Genomic DNA, 12,915 nt, shown 5'->3' with positions numbered 1-12,915 from the left:
AATGCTGCTGTAGCAGCCTCCATGGTTAGAAATGATGGACCGTTTACATCAGGGGCAAGTAGTGGGATTATGTAGAGCAAAATCTTTAAAAATCCAGAGTTAGGGAAGCATCTATTCTGCTTGATTCAAGTGAGAGCCATAACAACTGAGTTTCAACATGGACGTGAAGTCGAAGCAGCAGTGCAAGAACATGAAGTAAGTGTTCTATCCATTTTCCTGCTGTTTAATGTTTTAATATTGCCAGTTGAGCTTGTGAACGCTGCCTGACGCGCAGCATAGAGCGACATTCACAATTGCTCTTGTAACTGAATTCATAAACCACATTCAATTGTAAACACTTTCAGATGTTTTGATGTAAACAGCTGGCACCTATAGATCATTCTCAAAACACGGTGTATAAATCCATCCGGCAGGGCTGTTCATAAATGCTGTTAAGCGTTAGGAAACACCATTAGGCCTTGCTAAGAGCATTAACAAACACCTACTGATGTTTACAAGCATTTACAAACGAGACCGGTGGTATTGGGACATCAGCTTGAAGGTAAAGAGAGACAAATACTGTGACCTGCATAGATGAAGTGTCTCCATGCACTGTGGCCCTCTACAGATATTCAGATCACACTAAAAGGGGGGTTGAAACAACAGAGACATTCCAAGTGATGCAATTGCTCAGCTCTGTAGTGGCTCTCTGGATGTGAAAAAACAACTGAAAAACAGCCTGTGAACTAGCTATGGCACAAAAAAGGACACTGCTGATTACAGCTTCCACCACATCTTAAAGGATTTGTATTTCTAATATTTTGTGCCACCGTTTTTTTCCTATAACATACTCTATACAAGAAAATATATATGTATGTATGTACGCCACAAATTTAAGCGTATTCTTACTGCAAGAGACAACATTATTCACAATATCCATAACAAGCTTTTGGATTTATCATGTTAAGTTGCCATTGACAATATAACTAGTATGACATTTGTGTTAATTGAAATGTGTAGTATTCACTGGATTCTACTTTACAGCATGGACACACAGAATTGAAGTGTCTATGATTTCTTAGGGGATGAAAAACGAGGCTATCCTTTTCTTAGCTCTCTGGCAGCTTGTGGCCGCTGTAAAAATGTAAACCTTTTCACAGCATCAAATATGAAAGCTCTTTCAAGATGTACTAAGTTTTCTGATCCTCCTGGAGCCAGTAGTAAATATATATTTATATCACAATCTGTCACATTTTATCCCCAATTTAACAGGCTGCAAAACCACCAGAAAGACATTCGCTAATCTGTGTTTTATTACAAATTGGTGCACGCAGAAAGCAAAAAATAAGAAGTCTCAAAAAGCATCTGTGACTATGACACACCACAAAAATCCGATGTTTAGCACACAGACACAAACCAGTGAACACAGATCCATAGAGGTTAGTTGCATTTAGAGCTCCTCCACATCTGCATGGGCACGATGCCAGAGGCCTGTGTCTACAGGGGTCCATTCTGAGGTCAATACTACAACACTGTAAACTAATGGTCCAGCAAATTCCCTCAGTCTCGCTCTCTCCCCTCCTCCTTCTTTCTCTCAGTCTGTTGTTGCCCTCCATCTCTCCTGCTCTCTGATCCCCTGCCGCGCTGCAGAAATGAGAAGCAACTGAAGGCTCAGCAGCGCCGGGCCGGCACTGCTCATCTGATGCACACCACTGATAAACAAGGCTGCTTGTTAACAACAACAACTACTACAACAGCAACAAAACTCAGACTTGCCTTTTAATCGAAAGCGTATTTTCTACCCGTTCCTTTCTCCTGTTGTGGCTTTGGCAGTAACGCTCAAAGATCATCACTCTTAAAGTGAAATGTAAGCACAGATAACGGTGTGAAATGCTCCAACAAGTCCAAGCTAAACAGTTTAACAGAGAAGTTAGAAGTTTGTGTGCACTGTGAAAATATATTTGTATAAATTAGGAGAAAGCTTTAAGTCAGTATCTCATCATCTCAACCTCGTATTGTTGCATTTTTAAGCTATTACACTTATGAAAGACTATGCTTCCATATTTTGTGATCAAAGTTTGGGTCATAGTTTCCTTTGATGGCGGCGCTTACAGATGTTCAAACGCCTGAAATGTGACCTCACAACAGAAAAACCTGAAACCATCAAGGACAACTTCTGCAGAGCAAGAATCTGTCTGTGTCTTACCAGCTTATGCTTACAAGCACACACACACACACACACACACACACACACACACACACACACACACACACACACACACACACACACACACACACACACACACACACAGATGGATGCAAAAGTGTTCATGCGGAGTATCTTTCTGGCCTGGAGCAACCTCCCTATCTCTGCCTCAGTCAGTATACGCGATAAGGCAGAAATAGAGCAGAGCCCCACTGCTCAGTCCTTTTCATATTGATTCAGAATAAAGAATGGGGCTCATGGGATGAAGATGAACACTCACTCACACTGTTGACAAACACGAGCCAACTGGATTCAAAAGAGACAACAAATGAGTGGCTGTCGCTGTGAGTGGAAAAATGTGATCTATCCTGTCTTTTATGGACATCTCCCTTTGACAAATTACCTTACACTATTCAAACAGGTGAACAGAAGAGAAAAAGACAAGCCTATCTTCCTACAGTTGTCATTCTATTACACTCTCCCTCTGTGGAGATGCCTTTGTCTGCTCCGGTCACAGTGATGGTATACCATTATAAACACGTGCTCCAAATTCATGAACTCTGTTCGCCGACTATTCAAGCCCAGAAAGCAATGTGCTGTCAAGACCAGCTGAAGAAGGATTCATGTGACGCACATTAAGCTTTCTGGGCTTGTGTCTCACACTACACAATTGGATATTGGACCTCCTTACAAAAAGACTTCAGACAGCTCGTACTTAGTCCCACTTCCATCATTCTGTTGCTCTGTTGAGCCCCCGAGGGTGGTGTGCTCAGCTCCCTCTGTTTACCTGTACACTTAAGATCCTATCCCCTGACATAAAGAAAACTCCATTGTGAAGTTTGCCAACAACACCACAATCATTGGTCGGATTACAAGCAACGAAGAGGCTTCATTCCAGGAGGAAATCAATAATGCTTTAGCCGATGTTCAGAGAACAACCTGCTGCCAAACGGCAACAAATCCAAAAAGGTGATTTTTGATTTGATCAATCATATGCATAAGAGAAAAAGATAAACATCGCTGTCTATGTAAGTGGTTTTAAGCTCCTGGAAATCAATGTCACAGAGAATCAGTCCTTTTCATCCCACCCTGATTGAGAAAGCTCAGAAATGACTGTGCTTCCAAAGTTGGGAGTTGTACGTGGTTGCAGCGTCTTTGAGCAGCGCTGGCTGTGCACATCCTCAGAAATAAATGCTACATATATACAAGATACAATATGGAGATGTCTGTTAGCGGCAGTGTCGAGGCAAATGTGACCAGATGTTGAGGTATACCCCCTATGCTGACCACACCCTTGAATTAGGGTCTTACATAGCATCTAGGACACAGCCACTGTTGCTTTTACTGCCGTGGTCTTCATATCAGGGAGCTTCTGGCCTCCTCTATCATTGTCACGTTTACTGATTGCATCCTACAAATACATCATTTCAACACCACTAGAGTAATCTCGTCATGTCCCGATCAGAGTTGTCTGTCTACAAGTGTGTGTGTGGTCAAAAAGACAGCATATCTCTAAGATAACTTAAAGCTAAACTTCTGAGCCACGTTCTTGTTAAGTTCGGCAGAGGTATCATATTGAGCTTCCTATTAGTAAAAACTGGTATACAGCCTCTGGACACATGGGCTCTGCAGCAGGTGATTATAACTGCTCACAACAACATACTTACCCATACACCGAACATCAGCCATATGCAGGAGCTCAGGTTTGTGTGCAGAGCCCAAAGGATACAAAAGAATAAAGCCCACCACAGCAGAAGCCTGCTCCAGCGTCTACTGCTGTACCACCAGACTTTACCGTAAAGGTGCCCCCCCCCCCCCCGCCCGTCAGGCTGTGAGACTACTGAATTCATGATAATAATATAAATCCTCTGACCTCACAATACATTTTCTGTCACTTAACTTTTCTTTATTATGAGTGCCATTAACATAGACTAACTGTGACATGTTGTGATCCAGCCTCTGCTCCTGTTACAGTCAGCTGGGATCTTACTCTGTGTGCAGCAGGCTTTGGGACATCTGAATCACAACAGAAATATAGAGCTGAAAACTAACACCAAAGAGACAATGTGTCAAATTTCACAGGCGATGTATGTTGCGTTATCTTTTGAAGCTGGACCCATGTCTAACCTCTATTTACTTGTCACTGACACGTTCACCTTGAGGTCTGTCTAAATAGTACCGTTTGTCTGATACAGAGAAAAAAAGCCTCAGGACCCCCATTCCTGGGTCAAACTCTTGTTTTTAGGCTTATTCATTACAAACAGCGCAGCCATGACAAGCATTAAACCCGCTGATCATTTACAGCTGCGCAAATTGCGACCCAACTCTTTTTTTAAATACTCGGATCGACGGTTCCCATCTCGTTAAAAGAAAAAGATGGTGACAAGATGACTGACAAATCTCAATCCACTGTAGCGGGACTCGTGGATTTCGCGCAAGACTGTCTCCCAGAAAAGCGCCACCTAAAAAAAAAACCCGCGGCTCTGGAGCAGACAAATGCGCGGAGTTTGGCAACGCCGACGAACGCGTAGTTTCCCTCTGCATGCTCACAAAAACGCGTAGTTTCCCTCTGCATGCTCACAAAAACGCGTAGTTTCCCTCTGCATGCTCACAAAAACGCGTAGTTTCCCTCTGCATGCTCACCAAACTGCTCATTTAGTACCAAATCCAAACCGAGGGTCGCGCGTCAACCAATGCGAAAATGCTGAGGAGTGTTTCAGGTGACATGTTCGGGATTTACAGTTGACAAAAAAAAACAAAAACAAGCCGAGAAATACCAATGCATTACAAGAGGAGGATTTTACTGGATTCAGAATAAAAATAAAAACAAACAAAAAAAAACAACAACGTTAAATTTAACTCCTGAAGCTGAAACCGTCAAATAAGTCGAATCTTCTCGGTTTGCTGACATCTAAACCCCGCCAGTAAAATGTCTTATCTTATTTCAAATAAATGAAGCAGTCAACTTTCCAAGCCTTGCAGCGCGCGCTGAGCAGAGAGCCCCATGCCTCGCGCCCTCCCCTGCCGCAGCTCTGTGCGCGACTGCCCCCGGCTGCGCGTGAACTTCCCTCACAGCCGCAGCTTCCTCCCCCATAAATAAAACTTACTTTTCTCTGGCTTGGCTGTCGGACGGCACGTTGCTACTCTTGCCTTTGGCGTACATGCTTGCAGAGAGCTCCGATTGTCACGCACCTGTCAACCCATCACAACCTCCTTGGGCACAGCCCCGTCACCATGGTGACACAGGCAGCGTCGTCTCCCATTGGATGCCCCGCTGTTCAGAACCGCCCCCTCGCTATGGCAACCACCAGTGAGTGACAGCTGCGAGACCACGCCTGCCTGGTGGAAACTCCGCCTCCTCTCCTCTCTGGTTCTCTCTCTCTGGCTTTTCTTCTGCTTTCCCAGTCTGTCCATCTGAAGTCTGTCTGTCAGTCAATACTTCTCTCATCCCTTCCCTGATTGGAGAGGTTCTCCTGTAGACACACACAAATATACTCACAAACACACAGAAACACACATCTGCAGTCCCCTCCCTCTTATTCTCCTCTCTGAGTGCAGTGGGGGGATTTGAAACCGTCCAAGGAGGATTTTAAACAACTGGCTTTGGCTGTTCTCTCTACTGACAATCACACCCTCTACCAACTCACTCTCTCTCTCTCACACACACACACACACTGCGCAAACAAGGCAGCTACATCTCCATCAGTGTTCATTTACATAGGTGTTGTTGTGACATCCAAACATGTGTGGAGTGGGCAAGCCATTACTGAGGGCCTGTAAACAACACAGCCAGCATGCACAGAGAGGGTGAGCACATGTGGCCACTCTGCTACAGTGCAGTCGCTCCTGGACCAAGAGGAAATCTTTGGGAAATCCGGTAATGCCTCAATCTCACTCGAATGCAGTGTGGAAGTTCACTAAGGACCATCGGCGCTTAAAAGTGTTAACCTGACCTGTGGGAGTAGGTGGCGCGCTATGTGTACGCACACATGAATTAGTGGTTGTGTGAAATGATTTGGAGCTAATATGATCTTAAGATTGATGTTTTCCAAAAACCAAAACTTATACTGTTGCACTCACACAACTGTGTGTGTGCGTTTGGATATTCAGATGGGAAGACATGTTATGTCATGCGGTTGTCCATCTTGGCAGCTAACAGAGCAGAGGGTTCAATCCACTGTCACGATGTACTCATCAACAATCCCCTGAGAGGGTGCACAGAGAGACGGGCCACAGATTGCTGCCGCGCAAATGTGAAAAGTAACGCAGACACAAAACGGCTGATTCCCAGACAGTAGTAAGGTCTGGAAAGCTACAGATTTTTTTCAGTGTTTGTGTGTGTGCATGTGTGTGCTCTAAGGGCATAGCACAGGGGCAGCAGTGTTTATGCTTACGCAATGCTCCTGCGATGTGACCCAGTTGGAATGGATGCACGCTGCCTCATTCTCTCCTGTTTTCTCTCTTTGCCTGCCTCTCCATCTTTTCCTCGCTGTCTCCTCTCTTTCTTTGACTGAAACATCTCTCATTCTCTTTCCCTACCCCGGTTTCCTCCCCCATATGACGAAACGACCCCCCTTCCCCCAGGAGAGAGGAGAAGGTTCTATTTCAGACAAGCAGAACTTTTTGGTTGTGGGATGAGTCCCTCGGGGCCAATCACCATGACAACCACTCACAGGCAATAAGCATGTGCTCCAGAGGATGGAGGGAGAAGAGGACAAGACAGAAGATGAGGAAGAAGGAAAAGGTTAACAGGTCATATCAGGTGAAAAAAGTCAAATCAGATAGATAGATAGATAGATAGATAGATAGATAGATAGATAGATAGATAGATAGATAGATAGATAGATAGATAGATAGATAGGCAGGCTTTTTGAGCAATTGGCTGATGAACTGATAGATTGACTAACCTGCAGGCTTCCTGGATGTCTTGGCTGCCTGAATACTGTATGTCACCATGGGCAATGCAGTTCTTTTTCACTGACTGAGACTCAGTGTAAATCTGTGGTCACAATCAAAATGAAGCCCCAGCATGTTACACTGACAAGTACAACAACTACAGTCAGGACAGCATATCATCTGATCCCCAAAGGGAGGGAGATATATGCACACACACCATCACTTTCTACATCCACTCGTATCATCAACCTTGACTCTTTGAAGTGACACCGACTGACAGGCCGGTAAGATTAGATGAGACTGACAGATAAGCAGGAGAAGGAATAAGAGTTCTGGTTATTGTAACTTTTAGGGCTTGTTTTTTTTTTTCTCTCAATATTTTTACATCCGTGCGTATGCAGCAGTCAACTCTTATCAGTGGTAAAAGTGGAGCTTTTTTGTCTTTGGCACAATAAAAGAGCCAAATTGAATAGGATAGAATGACAAGCCTGCAGAACAGTGGGAACTGGTTTGTAAATGTAGAGGAGCACAGCCGTTTGGCCTATGAAGCAAGTCATATTTCTAAGCCAGCAGTCCACTGGATCAGCCACTGGCTCAGCTGGTCACCACATGCTGGAAGCTAGAACATCACAGCTAGCAGATCATGAGTTGGGACTTAAAAATCAGCTGATGTTCGCATCTCTGAGGGCAAATAAACCACTCTCAATCTGAACCTGTATTCAGAGCCTCATTTTAAATCGATCGAATTTTCTTCGTTTTGATTCCAAGGTAAATACTTACTGAAGTACACTGTCAGATAGGAGCAGATCACTCATTTCTTTCTTCTTCCTCTCTTTGACTATCTTAGTGTACCCAACATGTTCTTCTGCTAGTTTTGCATCAAATCCTGTGGCTACCTCCTGCCAACTGTTTGGTCAATGCATCCTTATCTGCCACACTCAGACAAGCCCCCATATTCACTTAACATACACTCACAATCACCATGAGGTACAGAGTGAAACCGAAATATACCCGTCTTTGTATTGTTTCTTTTCCTTTGATACATTTCTTCCTCCTCTTTTTGTCACTTCATGTTAGCACACACTTCCACATGGTAAGCAACGCACAAATCTTCTCAGCTATTCAACAACAGCTTTGGCATTTTGGCAAACAGCCTTTGTTTAGTGAGCCTGTCGATCGATGGGCTTTGTAAATGTAGATTTCCACCGAGAGTGTCTGTTAGCAAGGACACTAATTAGCAAACGATTAAGCTCTCACACAAAAGAGGTTCTTGAGATTAATTGCTGTTGAAGTTTACAAAAGCTTGTGGCTCGGTAAATAATTTAGTGTGAACAATAGTACACCTTGTCACATTGTCCTTTTTTGTTTTTTTGTTTTCAGATGAGTAACTGCTGGTGCCAGGGCCAAGAAACATATCACTATCAAACAGGGGTTTTGGAAAGTGGGCCTTTTTTTTTCCTTTTGGATGCTCACTTTAAACCGAGGGAGCGCAGACTCACTCGTGCATGCTGCACACCTCTGAACATGGAAAATTTACACACCACCTCACTTGTATTGTTTTCCTGCTAAAAATACTCGCGCTTGTAAAAAGAAGAAATGCAGAGGACAAACACACACAGCGCAACACATATGAATCACAATGACAAATGTGTGAAGGTGTATTCACACATGTAAGCTCATTTTCCTACAGTAAACAAGACAAAAGAACCACAACTCTTTGCTCAAACTCTCTGCTGGTCTAGGGGCATCTTGAAACTGCCTGCTCCAAACAAAATGATCGCTCTTCTGTCTGCTGAAGCAGAGGGTGTCCCAACCCGGGGTTTTGTTTATGGTGGAAAAAAACACAAATCCCATACCACTGGCTGAAGAACTTAAAGCTACTCTGATACAAACGGAATACCTCTAACATGACCAGCACAGTGTGCCCCTTGGGGTTAATGGAGAAGAGGTATAAACTGAGCAAAGTTACAAACCAGTTTCATGGTTTATCGAACAGGAATAAATAGGATTATGCACAACAGACACTCAAACAAACTCTGCATTCAAGAAAAATAAGTTTGCCTTCAGAAACTGATGCAACAGGAAAGTAAGAGATGGAAACATCCTAATAAGTCTGATTCCACATCTCATCAATTTCATGGCATCTATAAAGTGAAGCGGTCCTGAAAATATGAGCCCTGCTGTGCCTACTCGTCTGTTCTTATGTTAGTTGACTCAATGGATTAATGTCTGTTCGCAAAAAAAACAGCCTCTCAGTTCTTTGTGGGGAGTCGACCAGCTGAAGTGTGTTCAGCCTCACGTGTTGTACGAGGAAGTGTTCAATACAGATGCGGTGGTGTGTAACCGATCGCACATACGCAAACACTCACACAACACGCAAAGAAAAAAGAATTACACATTAACACTGTCTAGTTTTAAAAGCCAAGCAAAAGCATCATCTGTGCATATGGCTCTCATACAATCCCACTTGTTTCTGATTTGAATGGAAGGAAGGATGTAGCTTAGTGATTTGATGTCCATATGTAGGTTTGAGGTTGCTCTAACGGTGCCTTAAAATGTTGCAGACAGTAGGCAAAAACGAAAATATGCACTTCTTCTCTTTGTCCATTTTCTACACTGTTCATACAGCAATTAGGCAGCTGTTAAACAGTGTAAAACTAAAAGGGCCTCTGGTATTTCCATTCAACATATGTTCAAAATTAGGGTAATTCTGATGACTAAGTTAATACGGTGGTGGCCACTGTCTTTATGCAATGAAAAATTGTAATGGCTTTGATGTAGATGTTGTATATTGAATATATAGTCACTGTAATCATCACTGCATTATTGTATTGAGGACAAAAATAGTCACAGTGTGTCACAGAGATTGTGATGTACTGCATATGTTATACAACATTAGGGGGCAGAGAATCAAATCATCCCAATTTCAACATGCAAAACAGACTCATTTCAGTTATTGTAGATTTAATGTTTTCAGTTAATTACACAGCTGAGATGAAAGAGGATTTTATCCTGGGATAAGGCAGAGAAAAGGAGCAGTTGAGCCAAGGTGGAAGACTCCATCACAATTAGACATATGCAGAGCCTTTTTCTGAATTCCGAGCAGGTTTTCCATCGGTGAAATTCCTGATGATCTTTGCTGGGTTGAGCGTGTACTGGGTGCTGATGTGACTGACAGAACAGCAGTGGAGAGCTGGTCGGGCTGCCGCAGAGGACTCTGGGTAATAAGGCTGCAGATGAGTGCGACCCAAAAAAACAATACGAGGGAGAGGGAATTGGATGTGTGTGCGTGAGAGAGAGTGATAGTGCACCAAGTATGTGCTTCTTATGCTGCCCTCCTAAAGCTTTTTCTCCAATAAGGGACACAAAGAGGACAACATGCTTAAATTAATGAAGAGAGAGAACTGTGGGCATTCTCCATTTGGTGCACACACTCATGATTGTTTGTATACCTTTGAAGGGATTTAAGGTCCCTAACATCACCATTTATTGGTGGAAGCTGCTTGTCTGTCTTTAACAGTTTTAACTCCTTGTCTGGTTTTAGAATAGATAAATATTTGGTACCAGCTTTGTAAGTTAAGACATACCAGCTTTGTCAGGTTCTGGGTCTGCTGTGCTGCACTGGGTGCCAAAAATCCATTAATACATGTTCAAACATTAGGTGTGATCTCTGCGAGCAAGCGGTGGCCTTTGTTTTGATTGCTTCGTAATGGATGTGGGATGGATTAGCATGATATGATAAAGAACATTCAACTGATGACAAAGAAGACAATAAGGAAATTAATTAAAGACATCTACATCTGCTTCGCCTCATGTCAAATCTTGGTTGGACGATAGCATCTTTTGAATGAATCCTATAATTTACTAGAAAAAGCGTCCTGCATATTTCTTGCTTTTGGGCTTTCATTCTCTGGACTGGGTCAATAAGATCCATTAAGGCACTAAAGACACAAATCTTCAAATCCTACATATAAGGACTTTAACATGAAGCCAGGGCAAAGACTTAATAACATGCTAATACGTATACGCTGGGTTCACACAGGGGTTACGAGCTCAAAGCTGAGCATCTTCCTCCAATGACCAACTGTCAGGTCCTTTGCGTTTGAAAGCCTTCCATTGGCCCTGATGTAAACAAAGGCAGCAGCAGGGACAAACAGGAAGAGAACCTGGTCTCAAGCACATGACATGTTAATTTTCTGTTTAGGTATTTTAGCAACTTGTGATATTGATCAAACTGCATCCGTAAGCAGGAAATGAGAACTAAATAAGGAAGAAACAGGACTACCATGTTTTGACTGATGATATCTCTTCAGTACAATACAAAGCAAACATCCCTGCTGTTGGTCAGACACTCACAAAATAGAAAAGAGTAATTGCATATGGTTATTAAAGCATCTGACTTAACATATACATATACATAACTGTCTCAACACATAAATAACATTTCCAGATGTTATCTATTTCACATCTTTATTTGTCTACTACAGCTGTGCTTTGAGTTGTGATGATTAAGTGATTTTCAGTTTTATTTTGGTTTATATATTTTATGTTTTAGCACAGTCAGTTTGATGTTAAGAAACAGACACAAACACAAAGTGTCACAGATTCATGAAGCTACTCAGTACAGTGTCAGAAGTTTAGTTGTCAGTGAGAGTCGGCGTTAAGGAAGATTAGCTATGAGCTGAAAATATTCCCCCATTTCTGACTTCTGACAGGCATTCACTTCTAAAACTTTGCAAAATGTACGCCTTTGCACTGAATCATAGTTTTACCAACACTTACAGTATATAGGACAAATGTGATGATGAGAGTTTCCTGCAGCTTGTAAAACAGAATGTATTTTCAGCCCTGTTAGAGTCACGACTATGTCGATTATAATGTCTGTCATCATTCTGTGCTTTTTCAGAGACCTTCACACCTATTAGGACTGATAACCATGCGTTGAATTTTATTCTTTCATCTTATTTAGGTCAAAATAGGAAATAACAGACTACTCTATTTTCTAAAGAGAGAGAAAAAAAACACACTCCCATTTCCTGAGTGAAAATGCTTTATCTTTGGTGCTAAACAATCCCTCTCGGAAAACAAACCCTGCTGTAGACATATAGAGGATCTAACATCAGGTTTAAAGCTCAAGTTACAGCCAGCTGAAAAAGAAGAGCGATCTGCCTGTGGAGCGCCTGTGTCTTCATGCTCCACTGCCTGCTTTAAAAGAAAGAGTGTTGCTCTGTTCCTCGCCGAGGTCTTTGGAAGGTGAACGGTAATTGCTAAGGGAGGATTTAGAATGACGATGGAACAAAGCACCTCTTTTGTCTTACCGAGGTAATACTCATACTCTGAAAGAAGCACTCCTTCAGACACAAACTTCATACATGAGCATGGCATGTGGGTTTGTAATTCTACTTCATTTCATTGTGTCTGACTGACAGACGGGTTTGTGGACTACATTACAAGGCTGTCCGGTTTGCGACTCATTAGCTGCAGTATTGTCTCTGTGGTAAATGACATCATGCTGGCTGCAGCTTTTAAAGTCTGAACACAGACAGACAGACCACAAACTGAGATGCTCTTTTAGGAAAGCATTCTTTCACTGTGACTACATCATGTAAGCTTCTTAGGAAACCCCAAACAGGTTGACCTCATTGTCTGATTCACGTAGTGTAAAAGTTATAGGAGGCACAGGTTTTTGCCGAATTAACAGATTCAAACAAAGGCTCTTTGTCTCACACCACAGATGTGTGGAATAAAAAAAACACACAGATAAATAATAAAAAAAAAAATTTAATTTTAAAAAAAGAGAGAAAAATGATAAATGTCAGTGTATGGGTAGGATT

General features: G+C 42.5%; 1 protein-coding gene across 2 annotated transcripts in view; it reads right to left on the bottom strand.

Annotated features, from left to right (window-relative positions):
• LOC142382678 (single-stranded DNA-binding protein 2) overlaps nucleotides 1–5,599 on the bottom strand; it is a 59,893-nt gene extending 54,294 nt beyond the window's left edge. Inside the window, exon 1 of one of the 2 annotated variants that reach the window (XM_075468794.1) lies at nucleotides 5,293–5,599. In XM_075468794.1, the coding sequence (XP_075324909.1) occupies nucleotides 5,293–5,348 (56 nt within the window). In that variant the 5' untranslated portion in view covers nucleotides 5,349–5,599. The remainder of the gene's footprint in view (nucleotides 1–5,292) is intronic. The other variant, XM_075468793.1, reaches the window with a different exon arrangement.
• Nucleotides 5,600–12,915: the final 7,316 nt, after the last annotated feature.

Source organism: Odontesthes bonariensis, chromosome 6, assembly GCF_027942865.1.
Source record: "Odontesthes bonariensis isolate fOdoBon6 chromosome 6, fOdoBon6.hap1, whole genome shotgun sequence".
In the NCBI taxonomy this organism is placed as follows: Eukaryota; Metazoa; Chordata; class Actinopteri; order Atheriniformes; family Atherinopsidae; genus Odontesthes; species Odontesthes bonariensis.
This window is presented reverse-complemented; position numbering and strand designations above follow the sequence as displayed.